The sequence below is a fragment of the Lynx rufus genome, unplaced genomic scaffold, assembly GCF_022079265.1.
Source record: "Lynx rufus isolate CCGP_SWC_20201006 ecotype Redwood Valley unplaced genomic scaffold, mLynRuf1.p SCAF_6, whole genome shotgun sequence".
Lineage (NCBI taxonomy): Eukaryota > Metazoa > Chordata > Mammalia > Carnivora > Felidae > Lynx > Lynx rufus.
In genome coordinates, this window is record NW_025814878.1 from 104168649 (window position 1) to 104183419 (window position 14771).

Sequence of the window (14771 nt, forward strand, 5' to 3'; positions counted from 1 at the left end):
GGTCGGGCGCGCAGGCGCAGTGGAGAGGCCGCGTGGGGGAGGAAGGCGGCGCTGGGCCAGAGAGGCCCGCCGCGGGATATTCCGGGGCGGCGAGAGCGGTACGACCCTGTGACGGGGGGAATGGGCGTCACGCTCCTCCTTCCCCGCTTCCTTTCTCCCCTGCACTAGGGAAAGCGCACTCCCCGGGGTGGACGGGGAAAAGCCGGAGTGGGAGGTTAGTGGGCCCCCTTGGGGGCAGAGGGCCAGTGGGAGGGGTCAGAGTGGGGAGGGGAGGCCTCTGACCCCGGTCCCCCAGGGCGGCGGGGGCTCCCGGGGTCTCTGCACCCCGCGACCCCCGCTTGCGCTCACCTGCCCTTCCCAGGGATGTGGGGCTGGCTTGGTGAGGGGCGGGCTGCAGTCCAGCCTTGGCGAGTTGGCCTCCGGCCCGTTACCCAGCCCCGGCTCCTTGAGTTTGTCTGCTTCTCTTGTCTTCCCTTCCCTTTTCCAGCTTGGGTCTTGAGATGACTTTGTGACTCGTTTGCCAGGCGCTTCTGTGGTGTGGAGAGTGAGTCCACTGCCTTCACTGTCATGCCGATGAGTGGCTCCCCCCTGTTCCAGGGGGTTCCCTGGTTTCTCGTTTCACCAGAGGCTGCATCAGCCAGGGATTAAGACTGGAAAGATGAAGAGAGGGGGAGAGAGGGGGGAACAGACAGGCCGTGTGTATCCTCTTTTATAGCACCTACACAAATAGATCACAAAGGCACGCAGAGTACCAACTTTTTCATTGAATTTTGGGTTCCTGGAAGACTCTATCTTCCCTTCAGGCTTGAAGAGGGAGGTTTGGGAACAAAAAGGAAGTTTTGCGTTCCATACTGGGCAGTAAATGAACTTTGCCATCCTGGGAGATTGAATGGACTGAATTTATAAACGGGGTAACAAAAGGGCATATGATGGAGTCATGTTGGGTTACCTGGGAAAAGCTGGGAGATTGGGAGATACTTAAACCCGGGCTGCTGGACAGAGGAAGAGCACTGCTTACCTGGTTGTGTCCGGTTCTTGTGATTGGTCATTGTCTCTGCTGTCTGCTGGCTTTTTAAAGGGATCATTAAAAGCTTGTGGAATGCAACAGTAAGGTTTGATTTATTGCATTTCAAACTGAACTCCCATTCAAACTGAGTTCCATTGGTTAGTTGAAATCCAGTTTAGTGGATCACAGCCATCATTAAAAAAAAAAGGTAGAAGCCATCAGAGCGCATTTTACTTAGTAAGACCAAGTATTGTTTCTTGACAGTTGCTTCAGGTACACATACATTCATACATATGTGAATGTGTCAAGTGTTAATACCATGTGTTTCTTCGTGTGTCACAGAAAACTTCGAAATGGATTGGTCTCCCTTATCTTCCTGTTGGCTGCCTTTCCTTCCTCAGCCTGAGTGTTCAGTCATTTGAAAATGTACACAAGGACTCAGCCCACTGGGAACGTACAGTAAAGAGCAGAGTGTGTCTCTTTAGAGAGGTACTGCCCAAGAAGAAGGACAATTTACTCTTCACTCGTGGAGATACATGCAGTTGAAGAACAAGCATTTTGTTGGAGTAGGAAGTACGTTGGTTTACTTAGGAAGGATAGAAAGGAGGATGAACCTGTCTTTGGTACACTCCCTGGTGGTCTTTGTAAGTTTGGATTCCGGGAGTTGTTTTGAGTGGGAGCAAGGAGTTTAGATGAAAAGGGGTCTGCTCTGGTTTTTGTTTTTCCATGGATGGAATTGTTCATTTAATGCTTAGAGCTTCTTGGGTGTATGTTTCCTATGGACATTTTTGCATATGATGTTGATTTTATGGTTGTAAAGCTGGTGTGATCCATTGCCAAATAGCACTTGTCATGGAAGTGGATCTCTGAGGATCACTACAAGGTGTTTCTTATGTATTACTATTTTTTGTAAGTTTAGTTCTTTATTTTGAGGGAGAGAGAGTATGTGTGCATGAGTGGGGAAGGGGGCAGAGAGACAGGGAGAGAGAATCCCAAGCAGGCCTGGGGCTGTCAGCGCAAAGACTGATGCCGGTCTCAATACCGTGAACTGTGAGATCACAACCTGAGCCGAAACCAAGAATTGGATGCTTAACCAACTGAACCACCCAGACACCCCTATGTATTACTATTTCTTAATCTGAACATGTGGGGGATTCCCGGTCTATTTCTGCCTGTGCCTAATTAAGGTTTTTAAACCACATATTACTGGAGAGAAGAAGGAACTTTTCAAAAAGCCTGAAATGAAAATTGAATCAAATGTGCTGTGGAATCCATGAAGAAATGGTGGCCAAAACATTTTATTATTGCTCCTGAATGTCAGGGATAAAAACCTTGCATGGAGTCCATTTTCGGGTGGTACTCTGTTGGGTGCTAGACATGATTATTTAGGCTCTCCTCGACATTTAGAATCTTAGATGATGTAAAAGTCCTTTAAAACCTATTTTGTCCCAATTTTGTGTTGGGGAAAATGGATTTTCCTTTTGTTTTTGTTACTTGGATAGTTATTATGGCTGTGTGGCGGGGGGCCTTGGGGCCCCCAAAGGTCTCTTTTTGAAGGTCTCAAAAATCAGGTTACAAGTTAGCCTTCCTTTTAGAGGTTATGAGTTAGCCCTCATTTTAGAGGCTGATGGTTTTCTTTGGGTTGTACCTCACCGTTGTGCGATTTTACATGTGTATTAGCAATGACAACCAGGTTGGAAGAGAACTGATTCAAATTCCAGAAATGTTGCTCTGGGTGAGGTAATATGTTTTCTTTCTTTCTTTTTTTTTTTTTTTTAATTATTATTTTTTTTTAATGTTTATTTATTTTTGAGAGAGACAGAGACAGAATGTGAGTGGGTTGAGGCAGAGAGAGAGGGAGGTACAGAATCTGAAGCAGGCTCCAGGCTCGGAACTGTCAGCACAGAGCCTGACGTGGGGCTCAAACTCACGAGCTGTGAGATCATGACCTGAGCCGAAGTTGGACGCTCAACCGACTGAGCCACCCTGGCGCCCTGGTAATATGCTTTCTTATTAACACATCAGTTAGCTCATTATTTATTCCTGAAACACAACTCAGACTGGGAAAGTCCCCCTGTCAAAAACTTTCTAAAAATCATTTATGTCTTTAGAAAAGGGAAGGAGCACTTTTCCATGTTTACTTTTAGCTGAAAAACACTTTTAGGAGTGAGTGACCCATAGTGGGGGGTACCTGGATGGCTCAGTTGGTTAAGGGTCTAACTCTTGATTTTGGGTCAGGTTATGATCTCTGTTTGTGAGATCAAGCCTCATGTCTGGCTGTGCGCTAACAGTGAGAAGCCTGCTTGGGATTTTCTCTCTCAGTCACTCTTTCTGCTCCTCCCCTACTTGTGTTGTCTCTCTTTCTCTCTCTTTCAAAATAAACAAACGTTAAAAAATTTAGGGGCACCTGGGTGGCTCAGTCGATTGAGTGTCCAGATCTTGGTTTCAGCTAAGCTCATGATCTCGTGGTTCGTGGGTTCTTGCCCCATATCAGGCTCTGCACTGGCAGCGTGGAACCTGCTTGGGATTCTTTCTCTCCTTCTCTCTGCCCCTCCCCTGCTTGTGCTCTGTCTCTCTCTCTCTCAAAATAAATAAACATTAAAGTTAACTAATCAATTAATTAATTAAAAGACATACCCATAGTGCTGCCTTGAGAATCAGGGAGCAAGGCTCTTCTCCCTGGTCAGCATCTGGGAAACAAACTGCTTACAGTGCAGACCTGGTCCTTACTGGTTAATCCAGAGAGGGATTCCCCGCTTAAGATGACCCTCTTCATGAGGCCCACTAAAGCATTTTCATTTCCATGCCTCTTCGCTCTTCACTATGACCCCTGCTTGACAGAGAGTTGCTGAGGCCTGGAGAGGTTGATTCCAGGGGAGGGTGAGGGTGGAAGAGATATGCCTTCCGTCAGCAGCATCCTCTCTTTGAGTCCAGGGGCTCCCCTAGGCTTTTCTTTTTCTCTACTGCCCGCCTGCCCAACTGACAGTTCCATAAACCTGGCTCCTTGCCACTGGCCCAATAGAGGTACTAATGGGAAGGAAGTATGTAACTGATTAAGTAGGACTTAACTTTGCCTTATACAGTTTTTCTGAGTTTTGACCAAACCAAGATTGTTCCAAACTTACTTCTGGAACTATAGGTGTTTGCACACCTGTGAGGTCAGGAAGGAGGGGGAGCAAGTCTAGAGTAGATAAAATCCACATATTGAAAAACCAACTTGAGGGGCGCCTGGGTGGCGCAGTCGGTTAAGCGTCCGACTTCAGCCAGGTCACGATCTCGCGGTCCGTGAGTTCGAGCCCCACGTCGGGCTCTGGGCTGATGGCTCAGAGCCTGGAGCCTGTTTCCGATTCTGTGTCTCCCTCTCTCTCTGCCCCTCCCCCGTTCATGCTCTGTCTCTCTCTGTCCCAAAAATAAATAAACGTTGAAAAAAAAAATTTTTTTAAAAAAGAAAAACCAACTTGAATGATTGAGAATTGTCATATACATTAAAGAACCACTATTTTATTTTTTTTTAGTGTTTATTTTGAGAAAGAGAGAGAGTGTGCTCCTGCACACACAAGAGGGAGGGGCAGAGAGAGAGCTTGTGCTGTCAGCGCAGAGCCTGATGCAGGACAAGGGGGCTCCATCCAGTGAATTGACCTGAACCAAAATCAAGAGTCAGAAGCTGAATGGACTGAGCCACTACGGAGCCATCCAGGCGCCCCAAGAACCACTATTTAAATACTTTTGTAACAGGGTGGAGCATAAGGTAAATAAATAAACAAGCCTAGGTCAAGGACCCTGGAAACATTTTATCTTTGTGAATCACATTGAGAAATGGGGTCCTCACTGGTAGCCTTTGTAGAAACAGCCCACTGTGCCTTGGAGGGATGCTTTGTTTATTGATAGTGATGCTGGGAAAACTGACACTTTGGCCGGTGAATCAGATCAGCTCAGCTTCGGTCCTAATCTGGGCTGGGTGTAGGGTAGATATTTATTGAAAAGACAGCTGTATTGTATTGTATTGTATTGTATTGTATTGTATTGTATTGTATTGTATTGTATTGTATTTTAATTTTGTTATTTTATTTTATTTATTTTATTTTATATTTTATTTTATTTTATTTTATTTTATTTTATTTTATTTTATTTTATTTTATTTTATTTTATTTATTTTTTAGAGAGCACAAGTAGGGAGGGGGCAGAGGGAAAGAGAGAGAGAGAGTCTTAGGCAGGCTCCTAGCGCAGCGTGGAGCCCAACACAGGGCTCAATCTCACAACTGTGAGATCATGACCTGAGCCAAAATCAAGAGTCAGACCATTAACTGACTTAGCCACCCAGGTGCCTATGAAGAGACAGCTTTTTAATTTCCGAGTTTTAAAAGATTTGACAGAGGAAAAAGAGCGCTTGCCCTCTGTGTGGCATGCTTGTTTCTGTGAAGTTTATTAATGGTTAAAGCAGCATCTTAGCTGTGTAGGGTACAGTGGAAACAGCTTTCTGACCTTGGACAGTCGACAAGTTGCTTAGCATTTTGGACTTCATTTCTTCATCTGCAAAATGGTACTTTACTGAGCCCCCAGAACTATTCAAAACCCTTAACAGAGTCAACCCCTTACAGACTGTTGCTCTTTATCATTTGTCTATATGTTTCTGTTCGGTGCTCAGGAAGGGAATCATCCAGGGGCTCCTGGCTGGCTCAGTCGGTAGAGCACGCAACTCTTGATCTTGGGGTTGTAAATTTGAGCCCCCCACGTTGGGTGTAGAGATTACTTAAAAATAAAATCTCAAAAGAAAAAAAAAGTAACCACCCAACAAAATGATCTATGAAAGTACTTTGAGAATTGTAGCATGTTATACTTGTGTGAGGTTAAAAAAAAAAAAAACCCACAAAATTTCCTAAAAGAGAATAATTGGGCAACAAACCAGTAATGAGTTTTAAAGCAACAAGTAGGAGTACTTATTGGTACAGAAAGATTGGGGTGAGATCTGCAGGAGATAGGAGGGACTCCTGCATGATAGGTCAGGGAGTCCTTTTTTTGATTCCTGGAAGCCGACAAGCTTCTGCTTTTTCCTGCTTTAATTAAGAAGGACATTTCTATCCTTACGATAGGTGTATTTCCTTTTTGTGGCTGGGCCTTGCATTTGTATAGTGTTTCTTTTCGTTTACTGACATGTCCTTTGAACATACCTATGTGATTGTGCTGAACTTTTAATTTTTGTCTCTTTTCTTAAGAGTCCGTTCCTCTTTAGACGGCTTTATATGGTACCTAACATGCCAGGCACTTAAAGATGGAAATTGTTCAGGTGGAGACAATGAATAAATAAATATATATGTATATTTAACATGTATCTGTGACACTAAGTATACCATTTTGCTACTCCTTGCTCAAGGAATGGTACATTCCTGCTTTCCACAAAGCACCAGAGGTATATTCTGTCTGCTTTTCCAGCTTAGTCTCTATGTGTTAAAATTAGCTAAACATGTTCATTGTGTCTTGGAGGCTTCCCCAAGTCACTAGGAGCCAGAGTGAAGGGCACAAGAAAGACCCCCCCCCCCCAGCATGGGGCCTCTCTGGGACTGGAACACGAATGAATTGCAATTGTAGATTAATTGTATTCATTTAACAGATACTTAGTGAACTCCATTTGGATACATTGTGCTGAGCCCTCTGAGTGTGCAGGTCCCTGCCCTCACTGTCTTTCTGATGGGACCTATAGGACCATGCTAAGTAAAATACTCACCTGCTTGGCCCTCTCTGGCCTCCAAAACCGAAGGGAGATCTTAAAGCTAAACCAGGATGGAAAGTGAGCACAATTCTTGGATTTTATTAAGTAATCTCTCTCTTTCTTTCATTCTTCCCCTCCTTCCTTCTCTTGCTCCCCCATCCCCCTCTCCCTGGAGAGGTTGTGATTCATACTCTAAACCTGGAGGGCAATACTTGGTGCTGACCAGGAAGTGGCATGAAAAGCCATCTCTGGCACTGGAGTCTTCCGAATAGCTGGCCTCTGAGTGAGAGTGTTGTAGAGGAGGAAATATCATTGGGGTTAGTTTCCCGTGCACACAAGACTCAGAGTGACATTGCTTGTGAAACAGCATTATATATAGACCGCTCTGAAGTGAATCAGGGCTGTGTCTGCATGATGGATTTATGCTAGGAAATAACATCAGGGTCAGTTGGAGTTGCTTTGAAGTAAATTGCTGCTTCCATTATTACTCTTGCCTGATCCGAACCAGTTATCTAGTGGTGGGATGAGGGACCTTTCCACAGTGGGCACTGTAGGCACTAGGCCCAGGAGATGATTCCAGGGGCTGGTATACATGGCACGGGCTAATCCTCCCATGACTAGCACCATGGTTCTCCCAAAGCATGTTTGCATGTGATGTCCTGGTTCCTGATACACAGATAACAGCTTTATAGGGTCTGGATTTCCTTCTGTGTGGAGCCGTGGGTGAGGGGAGTCTCTCTTTCTGTTGGCTACCTCATTTTAAAATTTTTAAAAAATTTGCCCTCGGGGGAAGGGCAGAGAGAGGGGAAGACACAGAATCCGAAGCAGGCTCCGGGTTTTGAACTGTTAGCACAGAGCTGGATGCAGGGCTCGAACTCAGGGACTGTGAGATCATGACCTGAGCCAAAGTCAGACGTTTAACTGACTGAGTCACCCAGGTGCCCTGGCCACCTCATTTATTTTATTCAACAGGTATTCATTGCACTCCTATTCTATCAAGACCTGCTGGGATGGGAGTAGAGGGGACCACAGATTTTTTTTTTTTTTTTGAGAAATAAGGGACATGTGTACAGTAAGTGAATATATTTGGTTCTTGTGTGCTTTCAAGTTCATGGGAATGCTTACTGCTGTCCATTTGATGTCTTAAGTCCTTTGGGTGTGGAGGTCACTATCAGATCCACTGAAGAGCTAGTGAAAAGTCTTTGAATTGGACCTTTTCTTGTGAAAATGGAAGTACCTGCTGGAGATGTCAATGTATTACTCCTGTGTCTGAGGGCAGTACATATAATCCTCGTGATCTGAGTCTATATGACCCCTGAATTCCTGTAATGAGTTCAGATGCCACGTTATCAAGATCTCTGCAGAGTCTCTGAGTTTTGGAGAGTAGCAAGGACTGGAATGTTAAGGGTTATCAGCCTTATCTCAAAAAAGTATCTAAATTTATGCGGTGACTGAGTTTGGATAGTGAACGTTGGCGCTGTGAGAGTTCCTCTGGCACAGGATCCCCAGATGTCCTCGGTGTGCAGGAGGGGTAGCAAGTGATGCTGTGGTTTTACACAAGGCTGCCTGGGGGAGATGCGATTGGCACTAGGGCAGATTTAGCTGGGCAGAGCTGGGCATAGGTTGTGGGGGCGGCTTGTGAGCAAGGCACGGAGAGGAGGTCTGGCTTTGGGTTTGTGCCCAGGCTGCCCTGCGGATTTTAGAGAGGTGCCTTGAGTCGTGGGTTTGTTGTACCCAAGTCGGGAAAGTTCTGGGAAGCCCCCAGCACTTCGGCAGCCCTGGGACTAACGTAAGTGTCACTGAGGAAGAGGTGCGGTGTGAAGAGGCAGGGTGTTGCAGTTCTCGGGAGAGGGAATGTGGGTGGGTGGTGCTGGGCTAATCTTGAGGGTTCTGTGGAGGAGCTGAGGAGCCTCTTTCCTCCCTGGGAGTGAGAACAAGGGCCCGCCAGCGTCAGATGGGAAAGCTTGGCTGAGATCGGAGGTAGCCGCCGCCTGGACCAGACGGACTGCTTTTCAGAGCCTTTTTTTTTTTTTTAGGCCAATTTTTAGTTATTGCTCAGAGTGTGGAACTCTTCTTGCCACCTACACTACACATTGTCCTCAAAAACTTAAATTGGATTAAAGTGAATAATTTTCACCTGGTGCTTATATAGTTCGGTTGATTCAGCAAGCATTGGGTTGGGGATGAGTAAAATGTGTATGTGATACCAGTGATGGAATGGGGAGGATTTAACAGTTGGAAAAATACTAATAGTAAAATTAAAGTTAAACCACGTTAACTGTTGAGTAAGAGCATGGGTTCAGATTTCACTTTTGTCACTCCTGGCCGTGTGACCTTGGGCAAATTATCTAACCTCACAGGGCCTCATTCCTTCATGTGTAAAATGAGGCTGATACTAATACTAATACCTATTTTATAGTTTTGTGAGGCTTAAAGAAGATAATGTAAAGCACTTAGTCTAGCGCCTGATGCTTTATAACTATTAGGTAAATTTTCATAAAGAAAGAAAACCGAGAAAGACCAGATGACCCTTAAAACTGCTTCTTGCCCTAAGCTCCCTTTTGAGAAGTGAGCTTTGCATGGCAGAGTGAAGCTGTACAGTGTGTGGGAAGACCCTTGGGCTGAAGCTGGGCCTGGTTCTGGTTCTGGTTCTGCCCATGGCCAGCTGTGGGGCTTCAGAGAGAGAGAGAGAGAGAGAGACACACACACACACACACACACAGAATCCGAAGCAAGCTCCAGACTCTGAGCTGTCAGCACAGAGCCCGACACGGGGCTCAAACCCATGAACTGTGAGATCATGACCTGAGCTGAAGTTGGATGCTTAACCAACTGAGCCACCCAGGCACCCTGTCCTTTGTTGTTTTCATCTTTTTTTTTTTTTTAATGTTTGTTTATTTTTGAGAGAGTACAAGTGGGGAAGGGGAAAAGAGAGAGGGAGATAGAGAATCCCAAGCAGGCCCCGTGCCATCAGTAAAGAGCCTGATGCGTGGCTCAAACCCACAAACTGTGAGGTCGTGACTTGAGCCAGAGTCAAGAATCGGGACACTTAACCAGCTGAGCCACCCAGGCTCCCCCATGCTCTGTCCTTTGCATGGCTTATCTCATGACCAGCTGTGTGTAGGTGTTCCAGATGGGGAAATTGAAGCTCATAGTTCCTTGTCCAGGGTCACCTAGCTATAAAGGTAAAGCTGGCCTCTTCTGATTGTCTTTGATTCGGTATGTCAGACATTAGTAGTTCTAGAAGTTAGCTGCCTTTCTTTGCATTTAATTTTCTGGTCATAACTACATTTTGGCCAATGCTTCCTGGGTTGTCTTAAGGAAAACACTGGAGAATAAGCTTGTGATTTGAGGCTAAATTGTAGTTAATAAGCATTTCTGGAGTGTCTAGATGTTTCTGTGGAAGTAAATAGTGGCTCCCGCTCCCACCCTTGTTAAATAAAATCTTATCTGAGGTGCTTTGAAGTTACAGGAGGGAAGGCTGTGTGTAAATACTCCAGTGGTAGAGGCCTTTCTCAGCAGAAAGTTCTCGATGAGGCCTTCTGTAGCCAAATATTTGGATAGAAGAACAGGCATGTTTTGCAGCTAGAATTGCTGGCTGGCTATAGGATTTTCTTAAACGTACCCCTAACTGATGCCCAGGTCTTGCAGGCAGCTGGGGCTGCCATATTTGTTGGGGCTAGGGAGCTGTGGGGTTGGGGTTCTGCAAGTTGGAGAGGTCAGTTTGGGGTTGGTGTTTGTTCTTCTGTCTCCACCTTGTTGTCCCAAACACGGCTTTCAGCTGTAGAGTGGGGCAGGTAATTTTTCTGTGTTATATTGTTGTTTGGGAGACTGACCCAGATAGAGGCTTTGGTCGGTGACGTGGCGAGGGCATCCTTTGGCTCTACCTGACTAGCCTTGAGCTATCCAGGTGTTCTGGCTTTTATATCTGGGGAAAGGTGATATGGTGACAAGACAAGCTGGCAGTTGGTCAGGTAGTCTGCTTTCAGGGAGTAAAAGTTCTGGAGAAAAGTTCTGTTTCAGGAGACACAGGAGTGTCAGAAGCAGTGGTGTGTAGGCTCTCCTCTGTGGAGGACTTGGGAAGGGCTCACTGGCTGGTTGTGTACCAGAGGATTCCTGCTTTCTTCCTGCCGATGGAAGTCTGTAACCAGGAAGGCATCCTCTGTGCTATTGTATTATAGCAAGAACTGCTGTGGGCCGTGCCAGCTCTCTGACCCCAGTGAGAATATGAATCAGCAAAACTGGAGCTAGAGTTCCACCTAATCATCTGTGTATCTTTTAACCACTAAGATTTATATTTAGTGACTAATGATCTTATGCTAGAAGTACCACCTCCCACACGAATCCCCAGCAGGTTGGCTCTGAGTAAGGACACTGACTTAGAAATAACCCCTTTCCCCCTCTTTTCCTGCAGGATTTGCCATGGCTTTCTTTGCTGGGCTCTGGTGCCCCTTCACCCGTGCAGGCAGAGCCCTCAGCCAGCGCAGTTTCAGGTAACTTTCCCATTCGGTTCTTAAAGCTGCGTCTTTGAGTAAACCTCCCATCAGGGCTGGGCATCACATGACTCTGGGAACCCAGAGAGGTAGGCTTGGCATCTGGGAAAGCTTAAGGGGCCAGAGCGGCTGGGGTTTGGTCAGGTCAGGTAAGAGGATTGGTAAGGAGGTGACTTTGCTGTTGGAGGTAGGGTAGGGAGTGGCCTACGGTAGATGTAACTTCGGTCCTTGCTGGACTCTGACATTTCTTGACCTTGTCATTCCCCCAGGGCATGAAAACCTTTTCTTTTAAAAATGGAATCTCTTTTTATTTTTATTTTTTTAATTTTTATTTTTAATGTTTATTTATTTTTGAGACAGAGAGAGACAGAGCATGAACAGGGGAGGGGCAGAGAGAGAGGGAGACACAGAATCTGAAACAGGCTCCAGGCTCTGAGCGGTCAGCACAGAGCCCGACGCGGGGCTCGAACTCACGGACCGTGAGATCATGACCTGAGCCGAAGTCGGACGCTTAACCGACCAAGCCACCCAGGCGCCCCTGGAATCTCTTTTTAAAAAGTTACATGCTTACTACCAAAACTCAGGCACGGTGGAAGTATGACAGCCTCCCCTCCTTATAGATGCTAAGCCAGGACGCAGAGCACCGGGTGTGTTCCTGTTGGCAAATGTGCCTTCTGGCCCCGTTCGTGCACTCACTCCCTGGCATTTACTGAGCACTGTGCCTAGGGTTGGTCATAGATGAATAAGAATTGCTTCCTGTCCTGAAAGAGTCTTCACAGTTGGCCACAGGAGCAAACTTGGAAACAAATAACTCTGAGGAAATGTGACCAGTATAATAATAGAGGTTTGTACGGTGCTTTGGATGGCTTGAGACAGGAGCTGCTAATGGACGAGGAGGGGGAAGGGAGAGTGGAGGCAGCCTTCCCACAAGGGAAGTGGGAGCAGGCCCATCCAGGCCTCCAGGGCGGGCTAAGAGGCATGGTATGCCCGGAGGGCACAGGTCACTCTGGTCAATGGGAAGAGGTTGTGGACATCAGCAGGTAAGGGGGGGCCAGACTGTCGACAGTGTAGACAGTGGTGGACCACTGTACAGTTTTAAGTGGGGGTGTGGGTGGGGGGGTTGGCCTCAGTTTAATGTTCTGATGAGAGCCCTTGGTCTGCAATGTGAGGCACACAGAACCACTTGGGACACTAATGTAACAGTCTTGGCGCAAGAGAGAAAGCTGTGGAACTGACAGAGTGTTGGTGGGGTTGGAGGGAAGGGACAGAGGGGCTTTGCAGGTAGTGGCAATAGGACTTGGCAGCCAGGGTGTTGATGGAGAGAGAGGTTTATGGCTTGGGGGCTGGAGAAGCCATTTTCTAGAAAGAAAATATGGCAGCAGCGGGAGGTTTGCAAGGGGAGACGATGAGGTCATTGTGGAACCTATTGAGCCTGCAGTATCAGTAGGACACGTTGCGGGGAGCTTGGAGTGAATGCAGGGCTAGAGTACAGGCAAGAAGTGGGGCCGGAGATGAAATTTACTAGTTGGAAGCAGAGGGAACCAACGAGATTACCTGGAGCAAGCATGTGGAATTGGAGGGGAGAGCCTAGGATTACCCGGGACAATGCCAGCACTTCAGGAAAATAGAAATCCACCTGTTATCAGACTGCTTAATAATAGTTTGTCTGCCTTTAATAGGTATTCTGTAAAATAAATTCCAGTCTAGTGGGGCAAATGCATTGAGACAAAAGATTGTTACCTTGACTTATTTCTGGTTTCTCCTATATTATGTCAGGGGACCCCCTTAGCAAACCTAGTCATGTTGTCTAGTTCCCAGCAACACACAGATGGGAAGTTTGGGAATCGGTGTATTGTGGGGGAGCAGGTTTTGCAGGCTAGGTAATGGGTGAGGCCTGGCCCGTAAAATATTCCCTTAATCCTCAGAGTTCTTTTGAATACTAAAGGCTTTCAGTTAGGTTGCCATGAAGATCGTTGTAACAGAGAATCGGGTTCTCCTTAAAACCCCTCCAAGTTGAGATGTTGACCTGGCAGCAGAAGCTTTTGACTGTGAGGAAACTGTCTTGGTCACAGAGAAGTCTTCACAAGAACCCGACTTTCCGTCAGAGCCCTGGGTTTTGCTCTGTTCAGCATGTTGTTGCTAACGTTTAATCTCTCCCAGGCCTTGCCCTCTGAGGCCTCTGCACCCTGACCAGGAAAGATACAGACTTCAGACATTTTTTCTCTTTCCCTAGCACCACTGGGAGCCTCGATGCAATTCAGAAGATGACTCGCGTACGTGTGGTGGACAACAGTGCCCTGGGGAACACCCCATACCATCGCCCTCCTCGTTGCATCCATGTCTATAACAAGAGTGGGGTGGGCAAGGTGGGTGACCGGATACTGCTGGCCATCAAGGGACAGAAGAAAAAGGCACTCATTGTGGGCCATCGCATGCCTGGTCCCCGGATGACCCCCAGGTTTGACTCTAACAATGTGGTCCTCATTGAGGACAATGGGAACCCTGTGGGGACCCGAATTAAGACACCCATCCCCACCAGCCTGCGCCAGAGGGAAGGTGAATTTTCCAAAGTGCTGGCCATTGCTCAGAACTTTGTGTGAGCAGTGGCCAGGCCACTGGCTGCACTGAGACTCATGGGAGGGAACTCGGGGCCTCATGCCAGGGAACAGTGTCCTGTGAAAAAATAAACCTTTTCCTGTGTGTTCCTTCCTGAGCTTTCTGGGATGTAGTCATGAGGTAAATGGCACCAAAGCAGTTAAAAGGTGGCCAACCCTTGTCTGGCCACACAAGATGGCGGTCTTTGCAGGAAGTAGCCTATGAGCCCATCCAGGATTGTCAAGCTCTGGAGAATGGATGTACAAACCAAATGCCAATTCATACGTGTGCACTTGGACTCTGTCACTTTCTAACCAGGCAAGATCTTATTTTATTTTTTTGCCAGCTAGCAATTTTTTTGTGTGTCAGAGGGTTTGAGATGTTAAATGGTTATGGAGATTACAGGGTCAGCATGAAAAAGAGCAGAGGGACTTGTTTAATCTAGTGGAATATTGCCTTCAGGCTTCGATGGAACCCAGACGGTAATCCTCTCTCTGCTGTGGAGTACCCTGTGCTAGGGAGCAGAAGCACTCCTCTGTGTTCAGTAGAAAGCTTCTGCCCTTGACTGCTGGGGGAATGGACGAGCCCTTATGTTTTGCAGATGACCTAATCTTGGGCCTATGTAGGTGGGTCCCATTTGTTTGTTGATCTTCTCAGAGAGATTTGGGGGGGCTCCCTTAGTTCCCTTAACGAAATCTCATCAACTCGTTTGTAAGTCCATTCACTCAAGTTATCCTGAGCACATGCTTGTAGTATATTCCAGTGGCCTCTGAGAGGCAGAGTAGCCCAATGATCAAGAACACAGGCTCCAGGGCGCCGGGGTGGCTCAGTCGATTAAACGTCCGACTCTTGATTTCAGGTCGTGATCTCACGGTTTGTGAGATTGAGCCCAGTGTTGGGCTCTGTGCTGAGAGTGCAAAGCCCGCTTGGGATTCTCTGTCTCCCTCTCTCTGCCCCTCCCTGTGCTTGT

General features: G+C 46.8%; 1 protein-coding gene across 2 annotated transcripts; it reads left to right on the plus strand.

Annotated features, from left to right (window-relative positions):
• The first annotated feature begins 30 nt into the window (after positions 1-30).
• Positions 31-13919, plus strand: MRPL14 (mitochondrial ribosomal protein L14). Of its 2 annotated transcripts, none has more exons than XM_047103140.1 (3): positions 31-98; positions 11128-11206; positions 13440-13919. In XM_047103140.1, exons 2-3 carry the CDS (start codon positions 11136-11138, stop codon positions 13804-13806), a joined length of 438 nt encoding a protein of 145 aa, XP_046959096.1. In that variant the 5' UTR covers positions 31-98; positions 11128-11135; the 3' UTR covers positions 13807-13919. The 2 variants fall into 2 exon arrangements, with proteins under 2 accessions (XP_046959096.1, XP_046959097.1); XM_047103141.1 differs by lacking the exon at positions 31-98 and adding an exon at positions 112-214.
• Positions 13920-14771: the final 852 nt, after the last annotated feature.

Excerpts from the sequence above, each read along its gene's own strand:
- MRPL14 (XM_047103140.1), top strand. The coding sequence starts at position 11,136 with ATGGCTTTCTTTGCTGGGCTCTGGTGCCCCTTCACCCGTGCAGGCAGA. Across the intron at positions 11,207-13,439 it reads CTCAGCCAGCGCAGTTTCAG|CACCACTGGGAGCCTCGATG; the intron begins GTAACTTTCCCA and ends CTCTTTCCCTAG.